Raw genomic sequence first — 13,860 nt, forward strand, 5'->3', positions numbered from 1 at the left:
TCAATATTGGGATACTGAGTCCTCCTCCTCTTCGTCTCTGCCACCCACACACATTTCGCATCACATACACGCACTCCACTGCAGTCTCCAGCCAATCAGGACCTCCATCCCTCTGTTGCTGTTACCTGCGTCATTCTGAATGTGTTGCCTTGGTGATCACTGATGCTCCCCCCAACACTCAGCTTCCACTGTGAGGATGGTGAAGCAGGATTGTGGCTGCTGATGCAAGCAGACTGCACACGTCATCGTTTCCCTTTGGGATGATAGACTATTTTTACCACAGGGCATAAATAACCACTGCCGTTCTCAACGTTCAGTATTTATATAATTGGAGCCTCTTTTCCTCTAGGAAGAAAATTGTGTTCTAAAAGCAAACCAGTTCATGTTTCTTATCAGTGTGAAACCAATAGGTTTCTTTGAGGTGGATATGGTGAGGATCGGCACATCCAAATTACAGATCTTGGTTCTCAAATCACAAATGGGTTGTACTCTCAGTCCAGGCGGGGAGGCTAATTCGCATTGCTGATGAAGGTCTTTTTCACAGGTAAGTGAAGGATGATGCATGAGACAAAACAAAAAGTGTCCTCGATTTGGTGCCACTCATGCATTAAGAAAAAGCCACTTGGTCTGAATATCCTGTCAGGTCCACGATGATGACGAAAAGAAGATTTTCCCTGGTGATGTGAGACTACTCGTCTACTGTTTATCCAGCAACCAAAGTTCTATATGTCAGTCGCCCACTGGCGCACCGTTCATTCGCTGATGGCTGTAGGCTGTGACGCAGCGTGCCATCTGGACCGTCAGGATCAATCTGGTTAACAATTATTATTCTAACTAATATACGTCAGTTTTCCATGTCATATGAAACTGGAGACCTTATTGTACATATTGTATATACACTAGATTCATTCTCAAGACTTGAATAGAATGTTCTATTTTGTACTGTTTTCATTCAGGAGTCTTGTGTCTTTGTATGTGCTTCAGTTGTATCACTACAAGATGGTGCTGGCGATGTCTCTAAAAACAAACTACTGTGGCAGTGAAAGGCAAACGTGATGTCCACTTTTGTGTGCTGGGGGACACAATGGCTCAAATCCGCAGCCTCTGGTGGACCGCTATCACCTGAGCTGTGCCCCCCTACCAAACCAATACTTGTTTATGATTTGGTTTGCAGCAGTTTATGAGATAAAAAAAAGAACTGTTGGAAAACATCAGTATTGCTTACAACAAACAACCAAATTTGGACTGATCACAACTTGTCCTCCTTCGTCTCAAACAGTGTAATTGGATATGCCCCGTGACATATGCCATGCTGTCTTGACTTGTAGGTTTAGCACACTAATTCGTCATCTCAGACTGATTCATGACCAAATAATGTGATCATGTGACTCATGCAAACATTTGCCGAATGCTTTTATATGACTCATTTTGATTCACTGAGGAAACGCCTCACCCCAGTGACCGTGTTTTTTTTTTTTTATTATTATATTACCCGCTAACACTTAACAAAACGTACAATTGTCATTATAGGATTTTCTAGATGTTTCACTTCTGTCTGTAAAAATATTATTTGAATTACAAGAAAGCATAATTACATACCATTACCTTCTTCAGTCATCTCCCATTGGGGTTGCCTCTTCCATCTTCCCCTAGCTTGATCATTCTCACAAGTCGCACCTATCATCTTCATGCCCTCGTCTGTCACATCCTTGAACTTAATTTTCCCTGGTTCCTCAATCACCAACATTCTTGATCATACATATATCTGAACCATTTGGCCTCCGCAAGTTTGTGTTCGCTTGAGCAGTCCACCCATTGTTATTTCTTTATAGCACCTCACCTCTGTCAATGACAGTCACCGCATGGCTTTGACACTTGCTAAAAATGAGAAACATCATTCGCAAATAGCCTTGTCACTAAAATCTGAGCATTTTTTAATCACAAGGACCATTCAGACCATTTCACAAGAACTAACAAGCCCACAGTCCGAATGCAATCGTGCTAGGGTAATGTGACTACAAAGGTCACATAGATTTTATATGCAGAATAAATCTTCAAGTAGTAGCACTTATTGAATATATATATATATACCGTGTCTTTGTATCAGATCTGCTCTGCTTTGTTTCTTCTCCCATGGTTGTTCTTGGTTTTTCCCAGGTGTTTTGGTGGACATTTTCAGTTTTGGACATTTTGGACAACAACTTTCCTATTAAATTGTTGTTTTGAACCTCACTTGTGTTAGGGCGGTTTTGCCACATTCTGTTACAGCTGAGGCGGATGTCTGTCATCAGTTAATATCTGAGGGGACGACGACTTGTAGTGCTTTGAATTGACATAGAAATAAGGAGGTCAAGCCAATGGTGGTAAATAGGTTGTCGCCTGGCTGATGACGCTGCAGACCAGCACACCACCTGTGTCGCGTGTTTGGGCTTGGCGCATCTACAGCTTCTGGGCTCGTGTCCATTGACCATTAAGTCGTGTGCGAGCACAGTTCCTGAGAACCCTGCTACCCCAGCAGGGGGAGTCCCATCCCTGTGCATCTGCACCGGCTTCGAGGAAGCTGGTTTGGACCGATGCGCCAGAGCTTCTACAAAACCAAGGTGGGGCTAAATGTGTTCCCGGAGGACGACGAAGCGAACATACCCTTGGTTTTAGAGGACCGCCAGATTGTCTACACATTGTATGAGATGCCTTGCTTGTTTTGGACAGCCAGTGAGATACCATGAGTAGAGCTTGCACCCGTCGACTGTTGCTGGAGGATTTTCCGACCTCCACGATGACCAAAGCACTGAAGAAGGCCTCGAGACCTGTCTTCGAATGCCCCACAATGGCGCGCCTCTTGGCCCACTCTTTGAAAGAGCTGGAAGTGCCACTGAGTACTGGGTACTCTACTCTGGCGGCATTCGACTACTCCAAGGGTCTCCCACTACTAGGTGATTCTTTGGGGTTTTGTCTGGTTCCCTCAGCCACACTCTGGTCTGGATCCAAGCAGCACCCTCCAGACAAGAAGGACCGCCTCACGATGCAGTGCCTCGATAAGAGCCTATTCCTGCGTGCTCCATGTATAGAAACTCGGGATGATGGGGATTAAAGAGTCGAACAGACGAACCCTTGTCGGTGCCAATAACTGACGGCACCCTGTTTTGCATCACCGTTCCGGACCTGCTGGAGAAGATGGAGGCCAAGAAGACATCCAGACACTGTTCTCTGTCTCAGAGTGTTTACATGTCTGGCGTTTCTCTCATAGTTCCCTCCTGCCCTGAGTGCAGTGAACGGACCATTTCGAGTGCTACAGTCCGGCCACAAGGTGGTTTCCAGACCTGCGTTGGGACCTCCATGGCCGATCCCGGACATCCCTGGTGCACTGATCCAAGCCGGAGGTGCCTGTCACCATTACGGTCTCTGGGACCATTCACCCCAACCCTGCTTTCAGGCTGAAGGTGATCACGTCGGCGTACAGGTTGCAGGTGGTCATCTTGAGGTCTTTCCATCCTCCTCACAATCAGCAAGAGGTGGTAATACACAGGTTGTCTCCAGTTCGTGCATTGTCATGTTATGTCAACAGAACTGGAGGTCTCAGACTGACAGACTGTTCATCTGTCATGGTGAGGGTCTCAGGGGGAGACGAGTTTATTCTCAGCGGCTGGTGCACTGGGTGTGCTCAGCCAGTAAGAAGGCGTACGTGGCTGCGGGTGCTGAGTTGCCGGAGGGCATTCTACGAGATCCGTTTCTTCATCTGCCACTCACTTCGGTGGTGCTTCCACGGGCGACATCTGCCAGGCGGCATCCTGATTGTCTGCCTCAAAACCGCACAATCCCGCTCACTCTGACAATTTCCCGCAACCACATGGAAGAAATCTTGTTCCTCGTTCTTTCTACTTCCTCTCCTGTTGTTTTGGGACATCTGTGGCTCTCACTCCACAATCTGATTGGAAATTGATTGGAAGACCACAAAAGCTGCCGGTTGGATTATTTTTTTGTCCCCTCTCAACGACTCCTGATCTGCCGTCCGTTCCGTCATGCTATTGCGACTTGTTTAAGTGTTTAACAAGGATCGTGCATGTTCTCTTCCCCTGCACAGACCTTATGATGCGATTGACATTGTTCCTGGTTCTTCTTTGCCTTTCAGCCATTTGTGTAACATGTCTCGCACAGAGAGGGATTCATTGGAGGACATAAATAACGCCCTAGCTGCTGGAGACATAGGTCCATCCTCTTCTCCTCTTGGGGCAGTTTTTTTTTTCTTTGCTACCAAAAAAGACAAGACCCTCCGCCCCTGTGCCAATTATAGAGGGCTTAATGAAATCTCTGTTAAGAATGTTACCCCCTCATTGAGCCCACTTTTGAGTCCCTTAGTAATACCACTATTTTCACTGAGCTTGAGCTCCGCAATGATTATCAGTGTCAGAGAGGGGGATGAGTGGAAAACCACTTTGAAGACCCTCCCTGGCAATTTGGATAGTCATGCCCTTGCATCTGCTGTCTTCCCTGCACTTATTGGTGTTCTTTGGGACATGAACAACTTTGTCTATGTTTATTTTGATGATATTCTTATCTTTTCTAGATCCATCAATGAACACTGCCAGTGTGTTTGCCTAGTACTGCAAAGATTATTACAGAATAAGATTTACTGTATGGCAGAGAAATGTGAATTTGACCGGCAGAATGTGACTTTTTTTGTGTTTCATTCTTGGCCAAGCTTGAATGATCTTGAATGAACCAATAAGAACTTGGCCAACAACAACAAGCCTCGAGGCAGTGGTTAACTTCTACCAAGAAGCCTTTCGGCTGGACACCCAGGATGGGTGCTGCATTTAAGGATCACGTCACCTGTTTTCTACAGCTCCTATCCTCTGCCATCCAGATCCATTCCGACAGTTCCTGGTGGAGGTAGGTAGGAAGGTAGCCCCTTCCTCGCTCTCTAATTAGCTAAAATATGTTTTTCTGGTTGGCTCTTGTCACACCATGTATTACGCAAGAAGTCTGCCCTTCTTATGTGCATCACACTCAGTGTCAGTATTGCTCACTGTGTTGGTCAACATTCTTGTCTTGAGGTGTCCCAGCATGCATTGCAGGGCTGAACGGTTGCACCGTCCTTCTGTTTGTATATTTCTTTTTTCCTGTATTGGTGCTGCCTGATCACGTTTAATAATATTTGCAGTGTTTTGTTGCCATTTGAACGATTTAGTGAATTTGCGCCGTGAATAAGAGCTGTATCTTTCTATGTGAGAGCTGTGAGAGCATTGAACAGTATAGGGTCACAAAAGGGCCTGATCTGAGGTAACATGTAATGCAAGTGTCGGTGAAGGCTCTTCCAGCTAACAGTCACTGGCATCATTAGTTTGGACTAATGCTCCTATTTCCCAAACTAAGCAAGTTGCGCTGAACGTCATTTGATATTCTGAAAATGGGCGCACGCATGGTACAGTTGAGCGTCAAGTGGCAAGCCACTAGATTGAGCCACAAATGGCCCGCGGGCTGCGAGTTTGTGACCCTTGATTTAGAAGTACTGTTTACCCTCAGATACTTGGACTGCCACAGGAACCAGCGAGGAAAACCGACATGATACAGTGAGAATACACTGACTTTCTTTATATTTTAACCAAAACACAATGAGTCTGGTGCAATTGAAGTAAAAAATTTTTATTTTGTCTGTTTTAACTCTGAAGCACAACTCGTCCATAATCTCATCATAACTGGTTGTGTGGAGCTATCAAAGCCTTTTCCAGAAATTCCTTAATGCAGCCTCAACACCTTCTCTCTTTCCCTTCACTGATCCTCAGCTTTGAGACAAAAAAAAAAAAAACTTAACCACAGCTTGTCTCTGCCACCACCCCTATTTCCGGCAGTCCTGACATCAGCTTTTGTCACGTGATCCACCCGCACAATGCTTTGCACTCATGGATGCAACCTACTTGTGACGCACATGAATCCCGCTGTAACCCTTCAGAGCTCGGTGGACTGGTGTGAAGAAATTGTGAAATGTGAAAAAAAACAATAATTTATACATATATATGAGACAGAGATTTTATATGTATTATTAAAATAACCTATATGCTGCAGCAATCCTATGTCTTTGTTCATGCTGGCCTTGTTATCCCTATAAAATGCTTACTAGTGGCCTTTAATTGTACCCAAGTATACTGAAGTATACAATTAAAGGATACAACGTCTTGCTGATGGTGTGTCAAATATTTTATTGCGGTGATCCAGATCTCAATTATGCAAGGGATTGTGGTTGTGAGCAATTGGTGGTAAAAAGCAAGCTTTCGTTGTTATTGTTAGATAATTTTGCTCTGATATTGATTTGTACTCATTTAGGAGGTTTACTTGCTTACTACTCTCATTGAATTACTTAATAATTGGTAGTTGATCGTAATCCATAGGTGATATGTACAGTATTGTGGTATTAATGAGCAAACATGAAATTTGAGTGCACTCCTCAGAGGTGAGTGCGTACACTTTGGATGGTGTTAGGGTCAATGAAAATGAGCATTATGACAGCATGTACAAGCAGTGAAATTTAAGATAAGGTGAATGTGGATAAAAAAGTATATTCCAACCACACTACTACTGAGAATAGCGAGTATATATAAATATACTTGAATACTGTATACCTGAAAGCGCACTTTAGTAAACTTAAAATATTCCAATATAATCCAAAGGAGTATTAAATTACTATACATTCTGGTGAACTACAAGCTGTAGTATACTAAAGTATAAATATTTAAAGCGCACAACTTTAAATAGCTTTAAAAGCTTTATATATATATATATATATATATATATATATATATATATATATATATATATATATATATATATATATATATATATATATATATATATATAAACGTACAGTTATAAAATGAACTTGAAGTTTACAACTTCAACAACATTTTGTTAAGGTTAGCAATTCACATGACTCATTCATGGAACATCCAGGACTTGGTAAGACAGTGGTTTTGAAAATTGTTTTACAGTATTAACATGCAGATCCACTTTATGAGTACTATTATCAATGATCTGTATGTCACTGGAGATTTAACTATAAGAGTTCTACAGTGATGTACAGATTCCAAATAATCATCTGAGGCATGTAGTCGAACCAATACATACTATATATGGGCCACCTTCGAATTTTGAAAAGCTAAGGTTAATCATGAATGTAAACATAGCATTTGGGGTCAGTATAAAAGAAAGTCATTACGTTGTAATTCAAGCCGTATCATATAGCTTTGTTCAGACAAATAGACTTTTCTTTCAGTTTCTGAACAAACACGGAACATGTGACCGCTGTCCAATGGTCGCGCGCCTCGCTGTGACGACACGCAATGTGCTTGCATAGAAGAGCTTGCGGAGGTGAGGGGGCGCGCGCTCTCCTGCCAGACACTGCGCGTGAGCAGAGGGTCTTCGAGACAGAACCCCTTCAGTCGTCAGATTTATATTGAGAGTTTTTTTTGGGGGGAGGTTATGGGAAGGAGGGTGTTTTTGTGAACCAACCTCTTTCAGTGTCCAGGAATAATGATGAAGAAGGACGTTAGTTTGAGCCCGGCGGACGAGGCGGACCTGAAGCCGCATCTGCGGGATGCCGAGAGCCTCCTGAGTTCGCCGGAGTTGGGGCTGCTGAAACTGGCCTCGCCGGAGCTGGAGCGACTCATCATCCAGTCCAACGGCATGGTCACCACTACACCCTCCGTTTCACAGTTCTTGTACCCGAAAACGGTCACCGACGAACAGGAATTCGCGGAGGGCTTCGTGAAAGCGTTGGAGGATCTTCACAAGCAAAATCAGCTGAACGGATCTGGGCAGGCTAATGGGAGTCTCGATCTAGGTGCGCATCTCTCCCCGGTCTCACTGCCGCTCGATCTACCGGTGTACACCAACCTGAACAGTTACGGTAGCGGACCACTGGGGACCACCGTCAACTACTCCACCGACACCGTCCCTTTTCCACCTCCTCCCCCGCCGCATCATTTCGGAGAAGCCGCTGCTCAGCCGCCGGAGCTCACGCGGGTTCAGACTCCAAAAGAGGAACCTCAGACGGTGCCGGACGTGCAGAGTTTCGGGGAGAGCCCGCCGCTGTCACCGGTCGACATGGACTCGCAGGAGCTCATAAAAGCCGAGAGGAAGCGGCTCAGGAACCGGATCGCAGCCTCCAAGTGTCGAAGGCGCAAACTGGAGCGAATCTCTCGACTGGAGGACAAAGTGAAGACTCTAAAGAACCAGAACACTGACCTGGCCTCCACAGCTGGCCTGCTCCGAGAGCAAGTGGCCCAGCTGAAACAGAAAGTCCTGACCCATGTGAACAGTGGCTGTGAGCTGTTGCCACATGAGGTCCCAGTTCACTAGGGAGTCGATCCAGAACCAGAACCGGTCCAGCATATAAGATGGAACACTAGTCAGTGTGGGTTATCGATCACATCGATGTGGACGCTGAAAATGACCCGCTCATTTGTTTGGAGCCTCTGACACGGGAAATGATCGAACTGGGCTTAGTCATCGAACTAATAACCGAGCGAGTGGACAGTAATCTATTCAATATAAAATAAAATACGCTCATTCTGTTCTACCCGGTGGAGTGTAGTAATTGATCAATATCTCCATATTCGCGTGTTCATTTTAAATTGATCTGCCTGTGATGTCTTCTGCGAATGTTATTTCTCAACAGCTGTTAATAAACAGAATCGCGCTCTATTCATTCTGTGTGTTTAGTTTTATGCGTCTGACCAGGACTGTTCGTCGCTCTGGTCAGACTGCGTCTGTGAAATAACGCTGCTCAGTAATGAACACTGTTTTATAGGTTTCACAATAAACGTTTTTTTTATTATTGTTTTTGTTTCCCTGTGTTTGTTTCGGCGGCACTGTGTGAGACTCCTTACCATTGCTTGTTATTTATTATTCATGAAGACACGCCAGTACCGGCTTCTGCCAGAGGTGGCGCGTGCGGCAATAACACCACAGGGACAGAACTCAACAGATAACCGTTCTCAACGGATAAAGATGTAAAACTCATTAACATGTTGACAGAGAATATAGGATAGAGCCAATACCCGTCACTAGAAAAACACGATCCTCCCTCATTTTTTTTTCAGATAGTCGCGCATGCGCAAATGACGTTTGAATACGGCATGCCAGCAAAGACCAAAATAGTCGAGGTCCCTATTACTTATTTCAAATTTCTACGCTTTTACAGCTCCCTTTTTGTTGTTGATATTGTTGCACACAACTTAGTAGGTTTAAACTTGATGAAATTCAGATTTCTTGCGGATTTAGTATTTGATTAAAAAAATGAATGTATCAATATGACACCACAATAACTTGAACCCTATATTATCTAATTTCCTTTTTAAAACAGTCTGTTTATGATCAAGGTGTCATGCTCGTTTTCACCTTTCTTCACAAATGCTGTGCATCTGGACTCCCCAGGAGCCTCCACCAGGATCCTGTTTGAGGACTTGAGGTCTTCCTTCCACACCAATAATGTCATTCTTCATTGTAAGTTGATCTATACTAATTATTTTCTTTAATGTTAACAAGGATACAATGTTATACAGAGGTGTAAATTTGTTTTACAGACAAAGCATACTATTTACAGAGGCAGCAGAGAGTTGGGGATTACTTCTTCCTGCGGGGGGAGGCGCAACAGAAAATAATTGAGAAGCACAAGTACACCAACCGCTGGACCTCCAACCATCAGTCTGTCAAACTGCTCAAGTTTTCAGGCAACATCACTCTAATCAGGCTCATATCAGGATGGGATGAGTTCACCTATAGGAGGGAAGTGGACCAGCTGGTGTCCTGGAGCTAAACACCCAGAAGACAGCAGAGATGATCATGGATTTCAGGAAAGGCACAGCCACACAACCCACCCCGAGACCCTCCCAGCCGCATCTCCACAGTAGACTCCATCCACTTCTTGAGCACCACCATCAGCTCTCTCATCAAAACAGCTCAGGAGAAGACGTTCTTCCTGCGGCAGCTGAGGAACTCTACCGATTAAGATGTTGGTACAATTCTACATAGTCATAATGGAGTCTATCCGCACTTCCTCCATCTCTGTGTGGTACGCCAGTGCCAGCACAAGCACATACTGCAGCATACGGTAATATGCATGCTGCTGAGAAGGTGCCACATCTCCAGAACCGTGGAGGTCAGATCACAGCTGACCCTTTGTTTGTGTTGTTGTGCCTCTACCCTCAGGCAGGAGGCTATGGTCAATCAGGACCAGAACCTCACGCCCTAAGAACAGTTTCTTCCCCTCCGCCATCTGACTCATGAACCCTAACCCTTCTCATTGATCATACGTCTTGCTGTACTATCTATATATCTATAAATCTCATTGACGAGTTGTGGCGATGTGGTGATGGTGATAGAAGATTTTTCCTAATACCACAACTGTCATGAGAGGAAAAAGCATGACATTTTATTTACAAATCCCCATCATCCTTGATAGCACATTCAACATTGACTGTTAAGTCCCTCTGATCCCGGCATTCAGACATTAACAATCACTGTTAAAAGTCTGCCGTCTTGATTTTGTGTTTGTGTCATAATTCTGACCTAAAGTAATAAAATGGGTATACTGAATGAATGAATGTGGTGTGTGTTGTTGTATTTTGTTTGAGTACAATACAAATTCAGTGAACAATTATTTTTATTTTATTTTTATTTTAAGGAGTCACTGATGTGGGTTTAATAACTATAATACTACAAGGGCTGCTTACCTTCACAATTGGGACCCACAAACAATAATGTGATAATAGAGCTCAATAAAACACAATGGGTTCTGCTTAAATGTCTGGACGGTGCACAGATAAATATCTTAGAATAATGTCATGTAATCGATAACTGCTTTTACCTAGTCTTTACTGTAGGTCGATGGTTTGAGAAAACGGCGCACCTTCGGTCAAGTGCTGTTTGTCAATTCTTGTGTGTGTGATCCAATAAATGTCTAAAGTCTAGATGCTCACTACCAAATGAAGTGTCATTTCACAATTCGTTCCCACCACGTTTGACTGTTAGGGGTGCTTTGGTTGCAGTGCTGCATCAACTTGATGGTTGTCTCCCTCTGCTGGTTGGTAGAGAAACCGCTGCTTAATACTGGCGTTTCTTAGTACATTCGCATCTACTACTACTCTACTACGCTACTCTAACGTCAACGGTCGTCGGTGAGCACATGCGTGATGACCATTATCCTCTGTCAAAATTGATAGCCATTTGTTTTGCGGTCTTGGAGGCAAAAACTCGCGTCTGGGAGGAGTTCGGAGAGGCCATGGAGGAGGACTGTTGGTCGGCCTCGAAGAAATTCTGGCAAACCGTCCGTCGCCTCAGAAGGGGGAAGCAGTGCCTCACCAGTGCTGTTTACAGCGCGGGGGGAGACTGCTGACCTCGACTGGTGATGTTGTCGGGCGGTGGAAAGAATACTTCGAGGGTCTCCTCAATCCCGTCGTCACGTCTTCCACTCAGGAAGCGGGGACTGAGGACTCAGATGGCTCTCTCATCACCCGGGCCGAAGTCACCGAGGTTGTTCGTAAGCTCCTCGGTGGTAGGGCCCCGGGAGTGGATGAGATCCGTCCGGAGTATCTGAAATCCCTGGATGTTGTAGGGCTGTCGTGGCTGACACGTCTCTGCAACATCGCGTGGCAGTCGAGGACAGTGCCTCTGGATTGGCAGACCGGGGTGGTGGTCCCCCTGTTTAAGAAGGGGGACCGGAGGTTGTGTTCCAACGACAGGGGGATCACACTCCTCAGCCTCCCTGGAAAGGTCTATTCCAGGGTACTAGAGAGGAGAGGAGACTTCGGCCAATAGTCGAACCTCAGATCCAGGAGGAACAGTGTGGTTTTCGTCCCGGTCGTGGAACACTGGACCAGCTCTATACCCTCCATCGGGTGCTCGAGGGTTCATGGGAGTTTGCCCAACCAGTCCACATGTGCTTTGTGGATTTGGAGAAGGTGTTCGACCGTGTCCCTCGCGATGTCCTGTGGGGGGTGCTCCGGGAATATGGGGTACGGGACCCTCTGCTAGGGGCTGTCCGCTCCTTGTATGACCGGAGCAGGAGCATGGTTCGCATTGCCGGCAGTAAATCAGACCTGTTCCCGGTGCATGTTGGTCTCCGCCAGGGCTGCCCTTTGTCACCGGTTCTGTTCATCACTTTTATGGACAGAATTTCTAGGCGTAGGCAGGGGTCGGAGGGGATCCGGTTCGGGAACCATCTCTGCTATTTGCGGACGATGTTGTTCTGCTGGCCTCATCGGACCGGGACCTTCAGCATGCGCTGGGTTGGTTTGCAGCCGAGTGTGAAGCGGTCGGCATGAGGATCAGCACCTCCAAGTCTGAGGCCATGGTTCTCGACCGAAACACGGTGGTTTGCTCTCTCCGGGTCGGTGGAGAGTTCTTGCCCCAAGTGGTGGAGTTCAAGTACCTCGGGGTCTTGTTCTCGAGTGAGGGAAAAGGGGAGCGTGAGATTGATAGACGGGTCAGTGCAGCGGCAGCAGTGATGCGGTCGCTGTATCGGACCGTCGTGGTGAAGAGAGAGCTGAGTCACAAGACGAAGCTCTCGATTTACTGATCGATCTACGTTCCCACCCTCACCTATGGTCACGAGCTTTGGGTAGTGACCGAAAGGATGAGATCGCGGATACAAGCGGCTGAGATGAGTTTCCTCCGCAGGGTGGCTGGGCGCACCCTTAGAGATAGGGTGAGGAGTTCAGTCATCCGGGAGGAGCTCGGGGTGGAGCCGCTGCTCCTCCACATCGAGAGGAACCAGTTGAGGTGGCTCGGGCATCTGATCCGGATGCCCCCTGGACGCCTCCCTGGGGAGGTGTTCCGGGCATGTCCTACCGGGAGGAGACCCCGGGGAAGACCCAGGACTCGCTGGAGAGATTATGTCTCCGGTCTGGCCTGGGAACGCCTCGGGATCCCCCGGGAGGAGCTGGAGGAGGTTTGTGCGGACCGGGAAGTTTGGGCTTCCCTGCTCCGAATGCTGCCTCCGCGACCCGACCCCGGATAAGCGGCAGAAGAAGGTGTGAAGGTGTTCGCTGATACTGAGAAATGTATTATTGAGTGACACACTAGCAGGGGCTAAAATGAATTCAATACACCATGGCTCTTTCTGTATGTTTTTTAATTGTTTTCTTTTCCTTTTGTGTTTTTTGTCGCCAGCCTGAGTCAACACAACACACTTAATGTATTCGATTTTTTCAGAGCTATATACAGAGAAAGGCATATGAGGATGGGAATAAACAGTCATTTAACAGAAGCTCACACGCATGCGTGCAACTTGCATTTTAGAAAAAAACGAAACATCTCTGCATGGATGGAATGATGACAATGCCAACTATTTATGAAGAGGAGAAAAGAGGGTCTTCTTTCGAAGCGCTTATTACAGTTCAGAAACATATAACGCATGAGATGTTCTTGTTCAACAGCATGGATACAATCTGCACACTTGAGCCTCTGTCAAATCTGATGTCACAGGGAAAGGGGCCACATCACATTTTTAGATTGCATCCCTCCATGCCAGAGCTGACTCAACATATCAGGGAGTAATGACGTGAGAGGAACAGACCTTGCTCAAATCAATGTCACCAACTATCTTAACCCACCACCAACATATATGGTCGCAGACTAGCGCAAACATCTGGTCTGTCCACTGTGTCAGTTTCAATGTACCTGTGTGGACCATTTCAACAAAAAACAAATTGAAAAATTGAAATTGAACATGAACAATCTCATATTCATCGTGCATCCCACCAATGTCCACAAAACATACAATTACTCCATAAACACACCATGATCTGAGACGCATTTGCATATATTAGAAATGGAACTGAACTTGGCTTGTGTCATCAGTCACGA

General features: G+C 45.8%; 1 protein-coding gene across 1 annotated transcript; it reads left to right on the top strand.

Moving 5' to 3' along the window:
* Window positions 1-7,391: 7,391 nt before the first annotated feature.
* On the top strand, window positions 7,392-8,809 carry LOC128768925 (transcription factor JunD-like). The gene has a single exon (XM_053882195.1). It carries the CDS (start codon window positions 7,525-7,527, stop codon window positions 8,350-8,352), a length of 828 nt encoding a protein of 275 aa, XP_053738170.1. The 5' UTR covers window positions 7,392-7,524; the 3' UTR covers window positions 8,353-8,809.
* The last annotated feature ends 5,051 nt before the right edge of the window (window positions 8,810-13,860 follow it).

Source organism: Synchiropus splendidus, chromosome 1, assembly GCF_027744825.2.
Source record: "Synchiropus splendidus isolate RoL2022-P1 chromosome 1, RoL_Sspl_1.0, whole genome shotgun sequence".
Classification (NCBI taxonomy): Eukaryota; Metazoa; Chordata; class Actinopteri; order Syngnathiformes; family Callionymidae; genus Synchiropus; species Synchiropus splendidus.